The following is a 19,126-nucleotide window of genomic DNA, read 5'->3' as shown; positions in this document are numbered from 1 at the left end:
AGCACGCAGCGCCACTTGGCAAAGTCAGCGCCGTCCTTCTTGTACTGGGCACAGCGCTCCATGAGCCCGTCCAGCCCTGGGGACATCGGGGACATCGGGGACATCGGGGACACGGGGACATTGGGGACACGGGGACATTGGGGACATTGGGGACATCGGGGACATTGGGGACATTGGGGACATCGGGGACATTGGGGACACTGAGGACATCGGGGACATCGGGGACACTGGGGACATCGGGGACATCGGGGACACTGGGGACATCGGGGACATTGGGGACATTGGGGACACTGAGGACATTGGGGACACTGGGGACACTGGGGACATCGGGGACATCGGGGACACTGGGGACATCGGGGACATTGGGGACATCGGGGACATTGGGGACACTGGGGACATTGGGGACTTCAGGGACATCGGGGACATCGAGGACATTGGGGACACTGGGCATTGCAGGGGCTCCAGGAGGCCACAGAGTCCTGGGGACGTTGGGGACATTGGGGACATTGGGGACGTTGGGGACATCGAGGACATCAGGGACATTGGGCATTGCAGGGGCTCCAGGAGGCCACAGAGTCCTGGGGACATTGGGGACGTTGGGGACATCGGGGACATCGGGGACATCAGGGACATTGGGCACTGCAGGGGCTCCAGGAGGCCACAGAGTCCTGGCGACGTTGGGGACATCGGGGACGTTGGGGACGTTGGGGACATCGAGGACATCGGGGACATCAGGGACATTGGGCACTGCAGGGGCTCCAGGAGGCCACAGAGTCCTGGCGACGTTGGGGACATCCGTGGGACAGGGACACGGGCCATTGCGAGCGCCTTGGGGACATCAGGGGACATCGGGGACACGGGACCCCGTGGTGGCAGGCGCTGCGCTGGGAGGGTGACACAGGGACGGGGACAGGGCGGTGGCCTTGGGGACAGGGCTGTCACTCACCCTGGGTCGTGGTCTCGCCGTTGGTGCCAGCCAGGGGCACCACGCCCTTGTCCACCTGGGGACAGCGACACGGTCACCGGGGGACATCAGGGACATCAGCGTGTCCCCAGGGTGTCCCCAAGGTCCCCAAGGTGTCCCCAATGTCCCCAACATCTCCAAGGTGTCCCAAACATCTCCAAGGTGTCCCCAATGTCCCCAATGTCCCCAAGGTGTCCCCAATGTCCTCAATGTCCCCAAGGTGTCCCCAATGTCCCCACTCACCCTCTGAACCCCCCCCAGATGTGGCTCCTCTGCTCCCACCTCTCCATGGCCAACCCAACCCAAGGAACACCCAACGTCCATCACGTCCCCCCAACATCTCCAAGGTGTCCCTGATGTCCCCAAGGTGTCCCCCATGTCCCCAACATCTCCAAGGTGTCCCAAACATCTCCAAGGTGTCCCCAACATCTCCAAGGTGTTCCCAATGTCCCCACTCACCCTCTGAACCCCCCCCAGATGTGGCTCTCCTGCTCCCACCTCTCCATGGCCAACCCAACCCAAGGAACACCCGACGTCCATCACGTCCCCCCAACATCTCCAAGGTGTCCCCAATGTCCCCAAGGTGTCCCTGATGTCCCCAAGGTGTCCCCAATGTCCCCACTCACCCTCTGAACCCCCCCAGATGTGGCTCCCCTGCTCCCACCTCTCCATGGCCAACCCAACCCAAGGAACACCCAACGTCCATCACGTCCCCACAACATCTCCAAGGTGTCCCCAATGTCCCCAAGATCTCCAAGGTGTCCACAATGTCCCCAAGGTGTCCCCAATGTCCCCAATGTCCCCAACATCTCCAAGGTGTCCCCAATGTCCCCAAGGTGTCCCCAATGTCCCCACTCACCCTCTGAACCCCCCCAGATGTGGCTCCCCTGCTCCCATCTCTCCATGGCCAACCCAACCCAAGGAACACCCAACGTCCATCACGTCCCCACAACATCTCCAAGGTGGCCCCCATGTCCCCAAGGTGTCCCTAATGTCCCCAACATCTCCAAGGTGTCCCCGATGTCCCCAAGGTGTCCCCAATGTCCCCACTCACCCTCTGAACCCCCCCAGATGTGGCTCCTCTGCTCCCACCTCTCCATGGCCAACCCAACCCAAGGAACACCCAACGTCCATCACGTCCCCCCAACATCTCCAAGGTGGCCCCCATGTCCCCAAGGTGTCCCCAATGTCCCCAACATCTCCAAGGTGTCCCAAACATCTCCAAGGTGTTCCCAATGTCCCCAAGGTGTCCCCAATGTCCTCAATGTCCCCAAGGTGTCCCCAATGTCCCCAATGTCCCCACTCACCCTCTGAACCCCCCCCAGATGTGGCTCCCCTGCTCCCACCTCTCCATGGCCAACCCAACCCAAGGAACACCCAACGTCCATCACGTCCCCACAACATCTCCAAGGTGTCCCCAACATCTCCAAGGTGTCCCCGATGTCCCCAAGGTGTCCCTGATGTCCCCAAGGTGTCCCCAATGTCCCCAAGGTGTCCCCAATGTCCCCAAGGTGTCCCCAATGTCCCCAATGTCCCCACTCACCCTCTGAACCCCCCCCAGATGTGGCTCCCCTGCTCCCACCTCTCCATGGCCAACCCAACGCAAGGAACACCCAACGTCCATCACGTCCCCCCAACATCTCCAAGGTGTCCCCAATGTCCCCAAGGTGTCCCCAATGTCCCCAACATCTCCAAGGTGTCCCCAACATCTCCAAGGTGTCCCCAATGTCCCCAAGGTGTCCCCAATGTCCCCAACATCTCCAAGGTGTCCCAAACATCTCCAAGGTGTCCCCAACATCTCCAAGGTGTTCCCAATGTCCCCACTCACCCTCTGAACCCCCCCCAGTTGTGGCTCCTCTGCTCCCACCTCTCCATGGCCAACCCAACCCAAGGAACACCCAACGTCCATCACGTCCCCCCAACATCTCCAAGGTGTCCCCAATGTCCCCAAGATCTCCAAGGTGTCCCCAATGTCTCCAAGGTGTCCCCAATGTCCCTAAGGTGTCCCCAATGTCCCCACTCACCCTCTGAACCCCCCCCAGATGTGGCTCCTCTGCTCCCACCTCTCCATGGCCAACCCAACCCAAGGAACACCCAACGTCCATCACGTCCCCAGGGTGTCCCCAAGCCCCGTGACGTCCCCGGGTTGTCCCCGATGTCCCCGAGTCCCACCTTGATGCCGACCAGGGCCCCCTTGTCGCGGATGACCTGGGGGAAGGGGCGCCCATCGTCGGCCTTCTGGTACATGGTCTCGTGGAAGAGGATGACGCCGCCGATGCACGGCTCCACGCGCTTGTCGGCCGTGAAGAGCAGCTGCCGGTACCAGCGCCGGTTCTCCTCCGTGTTCTCGGCGCCCACCGAGCTCAGCCGCTTGGCGATGCTGCCTGCGGGGGGCACCAGTTAGAACCAGTTTGGACCAGTTAGAACCAGCGTGGACCAGTTAGAGCCAGCGTGGACCAGTTAGAACCAGTGTGGACCAGTTAGAGCCAGTACAGACCAGTTAGAACCAGTGTGGACCAGTTAGAGCCAGAGTGGAGCAGTTAGAACCAGTGTGGACCAGTTAGAACCAGTGTGGACCAGTTAGAACCAGTTTGGACCAGTTAGAGCCAGAGTGGACCAGTTAGAACCAGTTTGGACCAGTTAGAGCCAGCGTGGACCAGTTAGAACCAGTATGGACCAGTTAGAGCCAGTGTGGACCAGTTAGAGCCAGAGTGGACCAGTTAGAGCCAGTGTGGACCAGTTAGAGCCAGAGTGGACCAGTTAGAGCCAGAGTGGACCAGTTAGAGCCAGTGTGGACCAGTTAGAACCAGAGTGAACCAGTTAGAACCAGTATAGACCAGTAAGAACCAGTGTAGACCAGTTAGAGCCAGCGTGGACCAGTTAGAGCCAGCGTGGACCAGTTAGAGCCAGCGTGGACCAGTTAGAGCCAGTGTGGACCAGTTAGAACCAGCATGGACCAGTTAGAGCCAGCGTGGACCAGTTAGAGCCAGGGTGGACCAGTTAGAACCAGCATGGACCAGTTAGAACCAGTGTGGACCAGTTAGAACCAGCATGGACCAGTTAGAACCAGCATGGACCAGTTAGAACCAGTGTGGACCAGTTAGAACCAGCATGGACCAGTCAGAGCCAGTGTGGACCAGTTAGAGCCAGCGTGGACCAGTTAGAGCCAGCCTGGACCAGTTAGAACCAGTTTGGACCAGTTAGAGCCAGAGTGGACCAGTTAGAACCAGTGTGGACCAGTTAGAGCCAGAGTGGAGCAGTTAGAGCCAGAGTGGACCAGTTAGAGCCAGTGTGGACCAGTTAGAGCCAGAGTGGACCAGTAAGAGCCAGCGTGGACCAGTTAGAACCAGTGTGGACCAGTTAGAGCCAGCATGGACCAGTTACAGCCAGACTGGACCAGTTAGAGCCAGTGTGGACCAGTTAGAACCAGTTTGGAGCAGTTAGAACCTGTGTGGACCAGTTAGAGCCAGAGTGGACCAGTTAGAGGCAGAGTGGACCAGTTAGAACCAGTGTGGACCAGTTAGAGCCAGTGTGGACCAGTTAGAGCCAGCGTGGACCAGTTAGAGCCAGTGTGGACCAGTTAGAACGAGTGTGGACCAGTTAGAGCCAGTATAGACCAGTTAGAGCCAGTGTGGACCAGTTAGAACCAGTTTGGACCAGTTAGAGCCAGAGTGGACCAGTTAGAGCCAGCGTGGTCCAGTTAGAACCAGCGTGGACCAGTTAGAGCCAGAGTGGACCAGTTAGAGCCAGCGTGGACCAGTTAGAACCAGTGTGGACCAGTTAGAGCCAGCATGGACCAGTTACAGCCAGACTGGACCAGTTAGAGCCAGTGTGGACCAGTTAGAGCCAGTGTGGACCAGTTAGAGCCAGAGTGGACCAGTTAGAACCAGAGTGGACCAGTTAGAGGCAGAGTGGACCAGTTAGAGCCAGTGTGGACCAGTTAGAGCCAGAGTGGACCAGTTAGAACCAGAGTGGACCAGTTACAGCCAGTGTGGACCAGTTAGAGCCAGTGTGGACCAGTTAGAGCCAGTGTGGACCAGTTAGAACCAGAGTGGACCAGTTAGAGCCAGTGTGGACCAGTTAGAACCAGGGTGGACCAGTTAGAGTCAGCATGGACCAGTTAGAACCAGTGTGGACCAGTTAGAGCCAGTATGGACCAGTTAGAGTCAGCATGGACCAGTTAGAACCAGTGTGGACCAGTTAGAACCAGTTTGGACCAGTTAGAGCCAGTATGGACCAGTTAGAGCCAGGGTGGACCAGTTAGAACCAGCATGGACTAGTTAGAACCAGTGTGGACCAGTTAGAACCAGCATGGACCAGTTAGAGCCAGTGTGGACCAGTTAGAGCCAGAGTGGACCAGTTAGAACCAGCGTGGACCAGTTAGAGCCAGAGTGGACCAGTTAGAACCAGTGTGGACCAGTTAGAACGAGCATGGACCAGTTAGAACCAGCATGGACCAGTTAGAGCCAGCGTGGACCAGTTAGAGCCAGTGTGGACCAGTTAGAACCAGTGTGGACCAGTTAGAACCAGCGTGGACCAGTTAGAGCCAGTGTGGACCAGTTAGAACCAGCATTGACCAGTTAGAGGCAGAGTGGACCAGTTAGAGCCAGCGTGGACCAGTTAGAGCCAGTGTGGACCAGTTAGAGCCAGCGTGGACCAGTTAGAGCCAGAGTGGACCAGTTAGAACCAGTGTGGAGCAGTTAGAACCAGTGTGGACCAGTTAGAACCAGTGTGGACCAGTTAGAACCAGAGTGGACCAGTTAGAACCAGCATGGACCAGTTAGAGCCAGCGTGGACCAGTTAGAGCCAGCGTGGACCAGTTAGAGCCAGTGTGGACCAGTTAGAGCCAGCGTGGACCAGTTAGAACCAGAGTGGACCAGTTAGAACCAGTGTGGACCAGTTAGAGCCAGAGTGGACCAGTTAGAGCCAGTGTGGACCAGTTAGAGCCAGCGTGGACCAGTTAGAACCAGTACAGACCAGTTAGAGCCAGTGTGGACCAGTTAGAGCCAGAGTGGACCAGTTAGAGCCACTGTGGACCAGTTAGAGCCAGTGTGGACCAGTTAGAGCCAGTGTGGACCAGTTAGAACCAGTGTGGACCAGTTAGAACCAGTGTGGACCAGTTAGAGACAGCGTGGACCAGTTAGAACCGGTGTGGACCAGTTAGAACCAGTGTGGACCAGTTAGAACCAGTATGGACCAGTTAGAGACAGAGTGGACCAGTTAGAGCCAGTGTGGACCAGTTAGAGCCAGTATGGACCAGTTAGAGCCAGCGTGGACCAGTTAGAGCCAGAGTGGACCAGTTAGAGACAGCGTGGACCAGTTAGAGCCAGAGTGGACCAGTTAGAACCAGTTTGGACCAGTTAGAGCCAGTGTGGACCAGTTAGAACCAGCGTGGACCAGTTAGAGCCAGTATGGACCAGTTAGAGCCAGTGTGGACCAGTTAGAACCAGTGTGGACCAGTTAGAACCAGTGTGGACCAGTTAGAACCAGCGTGGACCAGTTAGAGCCAGTATGGACCAGTTAGAACCAGTGTGGACCAGTTAGAACCAGTACAGACCAGTTAGAACCAGTATGGACCAGTTAGAACCAGTACAGACCAGTTAGAACCAGTATGGAGCAGTAACCCCAGCCAGGCTCCTGCCATTGCCTCGGTGCTCCCCAGTATAAACCAGTGCCTCCCACTTCTGTCCCAGTCCATCCCAGTCCATCCCAGTCTGTCCCAGTCTGTCCCAGTCCATCCCAGTCCATCCCAGTCTGTCCCAGTTCACTCCCAGTCTGTCCCAGTCCATCCCAGTCCCTCCCAGTCCATCCCAGTCTGTCCCAGTCCATCCCAGTCCATCCCAGTCTGTCCCAGTCTGTCCCAGTTCCCTCCCAGTCCATCCCAGTCTGTCCCAGTTCACTCCCAGTCCCTCCCAGTCCATCCCAGTCCGTCCCAGTACAAACCAGTGGACTCGTCGGCGGCCAGGATGCCCTTGCCGGGGGCCACGATGCGCTGGGCGATGGCACCAGTCTGTCCCAGTCTGTCCCAGTCTGTCCCAGTCCATCCCAGTCTGTCCCAGTTCACTCCCAGTCTGTCCCAGTTCACTCCCAGTCCATCCCAGTCTGTCCCAGTTCACTCCCAGTCCCTCCCAGTCCATCCCAGTCCCTCCCAGTCCATCCCAGTCCGTCCCAGTACAAACCAGTGGACTCGTCGGCGGCCAGGATGCCCTTGCCGGGGGCCACGATGTGCTGGGCGATGGCCCCAGTCTGTCCCAGTCCATCCCAGTCCCTCCCAGTCCATCCCAGTCTGTCCCAGTCCATCCCAGTCTGTCCCAGTCCATCCCAGTCTGTCCCAGTCCATCCCAGTCCATCCCAGTCTGTCCCAGTCCATCCCAGTCCATCCCAGTCTGTCCCAGTCCATCCCAGTCCGTCCCAGTCCATCCCAGTCTGTCCCAGTTCACTCCCAGTCCGTCCCAGTTCCATCCCAGTCCGTCCCAGTCCATCCCAGTCCGTCCCAGTCCATCCCAGTCTGTCCCAGTTCACTCCCAGTTCCCTCCCAGTCCGTCCCAGTACACACCAGTGGACTCGTCGGCGGCCAGGATGCCCTTGCCGGGGGCCACGATGCGCTGGGCGATGGCCCCAGTCTGTCCCAGTCCGTCCCAGTCTGTCCCAGTCCATCCCAGTCCCTCCCAGTCCATCCCAGTCCGTCCCAGTACACACCAGTGGACTCGTCGGCGGCCAGGATGCCCTTGCCGGGGGCCACGATGCGCTGGGCGATGGCCCCCAGTCTGTCCCAGTCTGTCCCAGTCCGTCCCAGTCCATCCCAGTCCATCCCAGTCCATCCCAGTCCATCCCAGTTCCCTCCCAGTCCATCCCAGTCTGTCCCAGTCCATCCCAGTCTGTCCCAGTCCATCCCAGTTCCCTCCCAGTCCATCCCAGTCTGTCCCAGTCCATCCCAGTCCCTCCCAGTCCATCCCAGTCCGTCCCAGTACACACCAGTGGACTCGTCGGCGGCCAGGATGCCCTTGCCGGGGGCCACGATGCGCTGGGCGATGGCCCCAGTCTGTCCCAGTCCATCCCAGTCCGTCCCAGTCCATCCCAGTCTGTCCCAGTCCATCCCAGTTTGTCCCAGTCCATCCCAGTCTGTCCCAGTTCACTCCCAGTTCCCTCCCAGTCCGTCCCAGTACACACCAGTGGACTCGTCGGCGGCCAGGATGCCCTTGCCGGGGGCCACGATGCGCTGGGCGATGGCCCCAGTCTGTCCCAGTCTGTCCCAGTCCATCCCAGTTCCCTCCCAGTCCATCCCAGTCTGTCCCAGTCCATCCCAGTTCCCTCCCAGTCCCTCCCAGTCCATCCCAGTCCGTCCCAGTACACACCAGTGGACTCGTCGGCGGCCAGGATGCCCTTGCCGGGGGCCACGATGCGCTGGGCGATGGCCGCCAGCTCCTTCTTCTGCTCGGGGGTCAGCGCGGGGCACGGGAGGGGACATCCTGCAGGTGGCGCTGAGGGGACGCCGTGACGTCAGCACTGACGTCAGCGGGGCGGCCGTGACGTCACCTGCGCTGGGGGAGGGGCAGGGGACACGGCCACGCCCCAGGGGGTCCCCAGGAAGGGGAGAGAGGGGCACTGGGAGGGACTGGGGGGGACTGGGAATGAACTGGGAGGGACTGGGGGGGACTGGGGGGGACTGGGAGGGACTGGGAGGGACTGGGAATGAACTGGGAGGGACTGGGGGGGACTGGAGGGACTGGGAGGGACTGGGAATGAACTGGGAGGGAACTGGGAGGGACTGGGAGGGACTGGGAATGAACTGGGAGGGACTGGGAGGGACTGGGAATGAACTGGGGGGGACTGGGAATGAACTGGGAGGGACTGGGGGGGACTGGAGGGGACTGGGAATGAACTGGGGGGGACCGGGGAATGAACTGGGAGTGAACTGGGAGGGACTGGGAGGGACTGGGAATGAACTGGGAGGGACTGGGAATGAACTGGGAGTGAACTGGGAGTGAACTGGGAGTGAACTGGGAATGAACTGGGAGGGCACTGGGAGGAACTGGGGGGGACTGGGAATGAACTGGGAGGGACTGGGAATGAACTGGAAGTGAACTGGGAGTGAGCTGGGAGGGACTGGGAGTGAAGTGGGAGGGACTGGGAATGAACTGGAAGTGAACTGGGAGTGAACTGGGAGGGACTGGGAATGAACTGGGAGTGAGCTGGGAGGGACTGGGAGGGAACTGGGATGGACTGGGAGCGACTGGGAGGGAACTGGGAGGGCACTGGGAGGAACTGGGAGTGAGCTGGGAGGGACCGGGAATGAACTGGGAGTGAACTGGGAATGAACTGGGAGGGAACTGGGAGGGACTGGGAGTGAACTGGGAGTGAGCTGGGAGGGACCGGGAATGAACTGGGAGTGAACTGGGAGGGACCGGGAATGAACTGGGAGGGGACTGGGGGCACTGGGAGTGAACTGGAAAGAGACTGGGAGGGGACTGGGAGTGAGCTGGGAGTGAACTGGGAGTGAACTGGGAGTGGCTGGGAGTGAACTGGGAGTGACTGGTAAAGGTCAGAGAGCACTGGGAGGGGACTGGGGAGCACTGGGAGTGAACTGGGAGGGCACTGGGGACACTGGGAGTGAACTGGGAGGGCACTGGGGACACTGGGAGTGAACTGGGAGGGCACTGGGGACACTGGGAGTGAACTGGGAGGGCACTGGGACTGGACTGGGGACACTGGGAGTGGACTGGGGACACTGGGAGTGAACTGGGAGGGCACTGGGGGTGAACTGGGAGGGGACTGGGGACACTGGGAGTGGACTGGGGACACTGGGAGTGGACTGGGGGCACTGGGAGGCACTGGGAGCACTGGGAGTGAACTGGGAGGGGACTGGGGGTGAACTGGGAGGGGACTGGGGGTACTGGGAGTGGACTGGGAGGTGACTGGGAGTGGACTGGGAGTGGACTGGGGGCACTGGGAGGGCACTGGGGACACTGGGAGCACTGGGGTGAACTGGGGACACTGGGACTGAACTGGGAGGGCACTGGGGGCACTGGGAGTGAACTGGGAGGGGACTGGGGGCACTGGGAGTGAACTGGGGGCAGTGGGGGGCACTGGGGGTGAACTGGGAGGGGGACTGGGGGCACTGGGAGTGAACTGGGAAGGACTGGGAGTGGACTGGGGGCACTGGGAGGGACTGTGGCACTGGGAGGGACTGGGAACACTGGGAGTGAACTGGGAGGTGACTGGGAGTGGACTGGGGACACTGGGGGCACTGGGACTGAACTGGGAGGGCACTGGGGGCACTGGGAGTGAACTGGGAGGGCACTGGGAGCACTGGGAGTGAACTGGGGCTGAACTGGGAGGGCACTGGGAGCACTGGGAGTGAACTGGGAGGGCACTGGGAGCACTGGGAGTGAACTGGGGCTGAACTGGGAGGGCACTGGGGAGCACTGGGAAGGGAGAACACCAAGATTCTGGGAGAAGAAGCCCAGATTTTGGGGAGGGGGATCCCAGATTTTGGACAGGGAGATCCCAGGATTTGGGATGGGGGATCCAGATTTTGGACAGGGAGATCCCAGGATTCGGGGAGGGGGATCCCAGATTTTGGGCAGGGAGATCCCAGGATTTGGGGAGGGGGGATCCCAGATTTTGGGCAGGGAGATCCCAGGATTTGGGGAGGGGGATCCCAGATTTTGGGCAGGGGGATCCCAGGATTTGGGGCAGGGGGATCCCAGATTTTGGGGAGGGGGATCCCAGATTTTGGGCAGGAGGATCCCAGGATTTGGGGAGGGGGATCCCAGATTTTGGGCAGGGGGATCCCAGATTTTGGGCAGGGAGATCCCAGGATTTGGGGAGGGGGATCCCAGATTTTGGGGAGGGGGGATCCCAGGATTTGGGGAGGGGGATCCCAGATTTTGGGCAGGGAGATCCCAGGATTTTGGGCAGGGGGATCCCAGGATTTGGGCAGGGGGATCCCAGATTTTGGACAGGGGGATCCCAGGATTTGGGCAGGGGGATCCCAGGATTCGGGGAGGGGGATCCCAGATTTTGGGGAGGGGGATCCCAGGATTTGGGGAGGGGGGATCCCAGATTTTGGGCAGGGGGATCCCAGGATTTGGGGAGGGGGATCCCAGGATTTGGGCAGGGGGATCCCAGATTTTGGGCAGGGGGATCCCAGGATTTGGGCAGGGGGATCCCAGATTTTGGGGAGGGGGATCCCAGATTTTGGGCAGGAGGATCCCAGGATTTGGGGAGGGGGATCCCAGATTTTGGGCAGGGGGATCCCAGATTTTGGGCAGGGAGATCCCAGGATTTGGGGAGGGGGATCCCAGATTTTGGGCAGGGGGATCCCAGGATTTGGGGAGGGGGATCCCAGATTTTGGGCAGGGGGATCCCAGATTTTGGACAGGGGAATCCCAGGATTTGGGGAGGGGGATCCCAGATTTTGGGCAGGGGGGATCCCAGATTTTGGGGAGGGGGATCCCAGGATTTGGGCAGGGGGATCCCAGATTTTGGGCAGGGGGATCCCAGGATTTGGGCAGGGGGATCCCAGGATTTGGGGATCCAGGATTTTGGGCAGGGGGATCCCAGATTTTGGGGAGGGGGATCCCAGGATTTGGGCAGGGGGATCCCAGATGTTGGGCAGGGGGATCCCAAGATTTTGGGCAGGGGGATCCCAGGATTTTGGGCAGGGGGATCCCAGGATTTGGGGAGGGGGATCCCAGATTTTGGGCAGGGGGGATCCCAGGATTTGGGCAGGGGGATCCCAGGATTTGGGGAGGGGGATCCCAGATTTTGGGCAGGGGGATCCCAGATTTTGGGCAGGGGGATCCCAGGATTTGGGCAGGGGGATCCCAGATTTTGGGGCAGGGGGATCCCAGGATTTGGGGAGGGGGATCCCAGATTTTGGACAGGGGGATCCTAGGATTTGGGCAGGGGGATCCCAGATTTTGGGGAGGGGGATCCCAGGATTTGAAGGGGGAAAAAACTCAAGAATTTTAGGGAAGAACTCCAAGATTTTGAGGGGAAAACCCCAAGATCTGAAAGGGAAAAACCCCAAGATTTGAGAGGGAAACCACCAAAATTCTGAGGGCAAACCCCAAAATTGAAAAGAGAAAATCCCAAAATTCTGAGGGCAAACCCCAGAATTTAAAAGACAAAATCCCAAAATTCTGAGGGGAAAAAACCCAAAATATAAAAGAGAAAACCCCAAAATTCTGAGGGCAAACCCAAAATATAAAAGAGAAAATCCCAAAATTCTGAGGGCAATCCCCAAAATTTAAAAGAGGAAATCCCAAAATTCTGAGGGCAAACCCAGAATTTAAAAGACAAAATCCCAAAATTCTGAGGGGGAAAAAACCCAAGATTTTAAGGGGGAAATCCCAGGATTTTGAGGGGAAAACCCCAAGATCGGAAAGGGAAAACCCCAAGAGTTTGAGAGGAACGCCCCAAGATTTTGGGGGGAAAACTCCAGGATTTCGAGGGGAAACCCCAAAATTTTGAGGGAAAACCCCATGATCTGAAAGGGAAAAACTCCAAGATTTTAAGGGATAAATCCCAAGATTTTGAGGGAAAAACCCCAAGATTTTGAGGGAAAAACCCCAAGATTTTAAGTGAAAACCCCAAGATTTTGAGGGGAAAACCCCCAGATTTTGAGGGGAAAATCCCCAGATTTTTAGGGTAAAACCCCAAGATTTTAAGTGAAAACCCCAAGATTTTGAGGGGAAAACCCCCAGATTTTGAGGGGAAAATCCCCAGATTTTGAGGGGAAAATCCCCAGATTTTTAGGGTAAAACCCCAAGATTTTAAGTGAAAACCCCAAGATTTTGAGGAGGAAAACCCCCAGATTTTAAGTGAAAACGCCACAATTTTGAGGGGAAAACCCCAAGATTTTGAGGGGAAAAACCCCAGATTTTAAGGGAAAACCCCAAGATTTTGAGGTGAAAACCCCCAGATTTTGAGAGGAAAACCCCAAGATTTTAAGTGAAAACCCCAAGATTTTGAGGGGAAAACCCCCAGATTCTGAGGAAAACCCCAAGATTTTGAGGGAAAAACCCCAGATTTTTGAGGGGAAATCCCCAAAATTTTGAGGGGAAAACCCCATAACTTTGAGGGGAAAACCCCACGATTTTGAGGGGAAAACCCCACGATTTTGAGGGGAAAACCCCAAGATTTTGAGGGTAAAAACCCCCAGATTTTGAGGGAAAAATCCCAAGATTTTTAGGGTAAAACCCCAAGATTTTGAGAGGAAAACCCCAAGATTTTGAGGTGAAAACCCCCAGAGTTTGAGGGTAAAACCCCCAGAGTTTGAGGGTAAAACCCCCAGATTTTGAGGGGAAAATCCCCAGATTTTGAGGGTAAAACCCCAAGATTTTGAGGGGAAAACCCCCAGAGTTTGAGGGTAAAACCCCCAAATTTTGAGGGGAAAACCCCCAGATTTTGAGGAGGAAAACCCCATGACTTTGAGGGGAAACCCAAGATTTTTAGGTGAAAACCCCCAGATTTTGAGGGGAAAACCCCATAACTTTGAGGTTGAAAACCCCACGATTTTGAGGGGAAAACCCCAAGATTTTGAGGGTAAAACCCCCAGATTTTGAGGGAAAAATCCCAAGATTTTTAGGGTAAAACCCCAAGATTTTGAGAGGAAAACCCCAAGATTTTGAGGTGAAAACCCCCAGAGTTTGAGGGTAAAACCCCCAGAGTTTGAGGGTAAAACCCCCAGATTTTGAGAGGAAAACCCCAAGATTTTAAGTGAAAACCCCCAGATTTTGAGGAAAACCCCCAGATTTTGAGGTGAAAACCCCAAGATTTTGAGGGGAAAACCCCCAAATTTTTAGGGTAAAACCCCAAGATTTTGAGGTGAAAACCCCAGAGTTTGAGGGTAAAACCCCCAGATTTTGAAGGGAAAACCCCCAGATTTTGAGGAAAACCCCCAGATTTTGAGGAAAACCCCAGGACTTTTTGGGGTGGGGAGGGGACAGGAAAAGCCCAGACTGGAAGAGGAAACCCGGACGTTCTCGGGGGGCACCGACCGAGTGTCCGGAGTGTCCGGGAGTGTCCGGAGTGTCCGGAGTGTCCGGGAGTGTCCGGAGTGTCCGGCGGGTCCGGGAGTGTCCGGAGTGTCCGGGAGTGTCCGGGAGTGTCCGGAGTGTCCGGAGTGTCCTGGAGTGTCCGGAGTGTCCGGGAGTGTCCGGAGTGTCCGGAGTGTCCGGAGTGTCCGGGAGCTGCGGGAGCCGAGCCGGGAATGGCCGGAGTCCCCCGGGAGCCGGGAAGGGCCCGGGCCCGCCCCGCCCCCGCCAAGGGCGTTTCAAGGGGAGGAGGAGGAGGAGGAGGGAGGAGGAGGAAGAGGAGGAAGGAAAACCGGGAAAGCACCGGGCAGGGGCCGCTGCCCTCCCCAGCTGCGCACTCTGCACCCCGGAACCCCAAAATCTGCACTTTGCACCCCAAAATCCGCACTGTGCACCCCAAAATCCGCACTTTGCACCCCAAAATCCGCACTCTGCACCCCAAATCTGCCAATGCAACCCCAAAATCTGCAATTGCACCCCAAAATCTGCCCATGGAACACTAAAATCTGCAGTATGCACCCCGGAACCCCAAAATCCGCACTTTGCACCCCAAAATCCGCACTCTGCACCCCCCAAATCTGCCCATGGAAACCCCAAAATCTGCCCTTTGCACCCCAAAATCCGCACTCTGCACCCCAAATCTGCCCATGGAACCCCAAAATCTGCACTTTGCACCCCAAAATCCGCACTCTGCACCCCAAATCTGCCCATGGAACCCCAAAACCCACACTTTGCACCCCCAAAATCTGCCCATGGAACCCAAAATCCGCCCTTTGCACCCCAAAATCTGCCCATGGAACCCCAAAATCCGCACTTTGCACCCCAAAATCCGCACTGTGCACCCCAAAATCCGCACTGTGCATCCCAAAATCCGCACTTTGCACCCCAAATCTGCCCATGGAACCCCAAAATCCGCCCTTTGCACCCCAAAATCTGCCCATGGAACCCTAAAATCTGCACTTTGCACCCCAAATCTGCCCATGGAACCCCAAAATCTGCACTTTGCACCCCAAATCTGCCCATGGAACCCCAAAATCCGCACTCTGCACCCCAAATCTGCCCATGGAACCCTAAAATCTGCAGTATGCACCCCAAAATCCGCACTTTGCACCCCAAATCTGCCCATGGAACCCCAAAATCTGCACTTTGCACCCCAAATCTGCCCATGGAACCCCAAAATCTGCACTTTGCACCCCAAAATCCGCACTCTGCACCCCAAATCTGCCAATGGAACCCCAAAATCCACACTTTGCACCCCAAAATCCGCACTGTGCACCCCAAATCTGCCCATGGAACCCCAAAATCTGCACTTTGCACCCCAAAATCCGCACTCTGCACCCCAAATCTGCCAATGGAACCCCAAAATCCACACTTGGCACCCCAAATCTGCACTTTGCACCCCAAATCTGCCCATGGAACCCCAAAAATCCGCACTTTTGCACCCCAAAATCCGCACTCTGCACCCCAAATCTGCCAATGGAACCCCAAAATCCACACTTGGCACCCCAAATCTGCACTTTGCACCCCAAATCTGTCCATGGAACCCTAAAATCTGCCCATGGAACCCCAAAATCCGCACTTTGCACCCCAAATCTGCCCATGGAACCCTAAAATCTGCACTGTGCACCCCAAAATCCGCACTTTGCACCCCAAAATCCGCCCTTTGCACCCCAAAAATCCGCACTTTTGCACCCCAAATCTGCTCATGGAACCCTAAAATCTGCACTTTGCACCCCAAATCTGCCCATAGCACCCCAAAATCTGCACTTTGCACCCCAAATCTGCCCATGGAACCCCAAAATCCGCACTCTGCAACCCCAAATCTGCCCATGGAACCCCAAAATCCGCACTTTGCACCCCAAAATCCGCACTCTGCACCCCAATCTGCCCATGGAACCCCAAAATCTGCACTTTGCACCCCAAAATCCACACTTTGCACCCCAAATCTGCCCATGGAACCCCAAAATCTGCACATTGCAACCCAAATCTGCCCATGGAACCCTAAAATCTGCAGTACGCACCCCGGAACCCCCCCAAAATCTGCACTTTGCACCCCAAAATCTGCACTTTGCACCCCAAAATCTGCACTGTGCACCCCAAAATCTGCACTGTGCACCCCAAATCTGCCCATGGAACCCCAAAATCCGCACTTTGCACCCCAAATCTGCCAATGCAACCCCAAAATCTGCACTTTGCACCCCAAAATCCGCACTCTGCACCCCAAAATCTGCCCATGGAACCCCTAAAATCTGCACTTTGCACCCCAAAATCCGCACTTTGCACCCCAAATCTGCCCATGGAACCCCAAAATCCGCACTTTGCACCCCAAATCTGCCCATGGAACCCCAAAAATCCGCACTTTGCACCCCAAATCTGCCCATGGAACCCCAAAATCCGCACTCTGCACCCCAAATCTGCCCATGGAACCCCAAAATCTGCAGTATGCACCCCAAAATCCGCACTTTGCACCCCAAATCTGCCAATGGAACCCCAAAATCTGCACTTTGCACCCCAAAATCCGCACTTTGCACCCCAAAATCTGCACTTTGCACCCCAAAATCCGCACTTTGCACCCCAAATCTGCCAATGCAACCCCAAAATCTGCACTTTGCACCCCAAAATCTGCACTTTGCACCCCCAAATCTGCCCATGGAACACTAAAATCCGCACTTTGCACCCCAAAATCCACACTTTGCACCCCAAATCTGCACTTTTCACCTCAAAACCTGCACTTTTTACTTCAGGATTTCCTCCCAAACTCCAAAATGCACAATTTTAACCTCAAAGTCACATTTCACCCTCAAAAATCCGCATTTTTCTCCTCAAAACCTCCTCTTTTTTACTTCAGGATTTCCTGCCAACACACAAGCCTCCTCTTTTCACCTCAAATTCTGAATTTCTACCCCAAAATTTGCATTTTTACCCCAAAATCTGCACTGTTTACCTCACGATTTCCTCACACATCTCAAAAATTGCCTCAGTTTCTGAAATCTGCACTTTCCTCCTTAAAATCTGCAATTTTACTTCAGGGTTTCCTCCCAAACAACAGAATTCGGTATTTTCGCCCCAAAATCTTTTTTTTTACCTCCAAATCTCCACTTTTTACCTCACGATTTCCTCACCCACCACAAAATCCGCCCCCAGACCCCTAAACCCGCACTTTTTACCTCAAAACCCGCACTTTTTTCCCTCAGGATTGCCCTCCGCCCCCAAAACCTGCTATTTCCACCCCAAAATCCACTTTTCTACCTCAAACCCGCACTTTTTACCCCAAAACCTGCACTTTTCACCTCGAAATCGCCACTTTTTACTTCAGGGTTTCCTCCCAAACTCCAGAATTCGGTATTTTCAACGCAAAATCTTTTTTCTTACCTCCAAATCTCCACTTTTTACCTCACGATTTCCTCACCCACCACAAAATCCGCTCCAGACCCCTAAACCTGCACTTTTTCACTGCAAAATCTGAACTTTTCACCTCAAAATCTGCACTTTTCACCTCAAAACCTGCACTCTTCACCTCAAAACCTGCATTTTTTACTTCAGGATTTCCTCCCAAACTCCAGAATTCGGTATTTTCGCCCCCAAAATATTTTTTTTTTACCTCCAAATCTCCACTTTTACCTCAAGATTTCCTCACCCACCACAAAATCTGCCCCAGACCCATAAATCTGCACTTTTTACCTCAAAACCCGCACTTTTTACCTCAAAACCCGCACTTTTTTCCCTCAGGATTGCCCTCCGCCCCCAAAACCTGCTATTTCCACCCCAAAATCCACTTTTCTACCTCAAACCCGCACTTTTCACCTCCAAACCTGCACTTTTTCCCCTCACGACTTCCTCCAGCCGCCCCGGACACCCAAAATTCGCCTTTTTCCCCGCTCCAATTCCGCCCTTTCCCCCCAAATTCCGCCTCTTCCACCCCAGGCTGAGCCGGTTTTCCCTCACTGCTCCCCGCCCGGCCCCAAATTCGCCCTTTTTCACCCCAAAATCTGCTTGTTTTTTAACTTCAAAATCGGCTCCTTTTACCTCAGAATTTCCTTCCACTCGCCAGAAGCTGCCCCAGATCTCAAAATCTGCACTCTTCACCTCAAAACCTGCACTTTTCACCTCAAAACCTGCACTCTTCACCTCAAAACCTGCACTGTTTTCCTCAAAACCTGCACTTTTCACCTCAAAATCGCCACTTTTCACCTCAAAATCGCCACTTTTTACTTCAGGATTTCATCCCAAACTCCAAAATTCCCAATTTTAATCTCAAAATCACTTTTCTTACCTCCAAATCTCCACTTTTTACCTCACGATTTCCTCACCCACCACAAAATCTGCCCCAGACCCCTAAATCTGTACTTTCCACCGAAAAATCTGCACTTTTTACCTCAAAACCCGCACTTTTTTCCTCAGGATTGCCCTCCGCCCCCAAAACCTGCTATTTCCACCCCAAAATCCACTTTTCTACCTCAAACCCGCACTTTTTACCTCAAAACCTGCACTTTTCACCTCGAAATCGCCACTTTTTACTTCAGGGTTTCCTCCCAAACACCAGAATTCGGTATTTTCAACGCAAAATCTTTTTCTTACCTCCAAATCTCCACTTTTTACCTCACGATTTCCTCACCCATCACAAAATCTGCCCCAGATCCCATAAACCTGCACTCTTCACCTCAAAACCGCCGCTTTTCACCTCAAAATCGCCACTTTTAACTTCAGGATTTCCTCCCAAACTCCAAAATTCCCAATTTTAATCTCAAAATCACTTTTCTTACCTCCAAATCTCCCACTTTTTACCTCACGATTTCCTCACCCACCCACAAAATCTGCCCCAGATCCCTAAATCTGCACTTTTTACCTCAAAATCTGCACTTTTCACCTCAAAACCTGCACTTTTTACCTCAAAACCCGCACTTTTTACCTCAAAACCCGCACTTTTTTCCCTCAGGATTGCCCTCCGCCCCCAAAACCTGCTATTTCCACCCCAAAATCCACTTTTTCTACCTCAAACCCGCACTTTTCACCTCCAAACCTGCACTTTTCCCCCTCACGACTTCCTCCAGCCGTCCCGGACACCCAAAATTCGCCTTTTCCCCCGCTCCAATTCCGCCCTTTCCCCCCCAAATTCCGC

The 19,126-nt window shown here is 55.5% G+C and overlaps 1 protein-coding gene and 1 long non-coding RNA gene across 2 annotated transcripts; both read right to left on the bottom strand.

Annotated features, from left to right (window-relative positions):
• Positions 1–5: 5 nt before the first annotated feature.
• On the bottom strand, positions 6–14,906 carry LOC137466037 (fructose-bisphosphate aldolase A-like; the record flags this gene model as incomplete). Its single annotated transcript, XM_068177974.1, has 6 exons — positions 14,885–14,906; positions 13,972–14,346; positions 8,320–8,445; positions 3,137–3,348; positions 947–1,001; positions 6–76 (listed from the first exon to the last, which is right to left on the bottom strand). Coding segments are annotated over exons 1-6 (861 nt in total), but the record flags the coding sequence as incomplete, so codon positions are not given.
• Positions 14,907–16,704: 1,798 nt separating this feature from the next.
• On the bottom strand, positions 16,705–18,406 carry LOC137466036 (uncharacterized). The gene is made up of 3 exons (XR_010994953.1): positions 18,199–18,406; positions 17,682–17,709; positions 16,705–16,717 (listed from the first exon to the last, which is right to left on the bottom strand). It is a non-coding gene; the product is annotated as an uncharacterized lncRNA (long non-coding RNA).
• Between the last annotated feature and the right edge of the window lie 720 nt (positions 18,407–19,126).

This window comes from Anomalospiza imberbis, unplaced genomic scaffold (genome assembly GCF_031753505.1).
Source record: "Anomalospiza imberbis isolate Cuckoo-Finch-1a 21T00152 unplaced genomic scaffold, ASM3175350v1 scaffold_1304, whole genome shotgun sequence".
Lineage (NCBI taxonomy): Eukaryota > Metazoa > Chordata > Aves > Passeriformes > Viduidae > Anomalospiza > Anomalospiza imberbis.
This window is presented reverse-complemented; position numbering and strand designations above follow the sequence as displayed.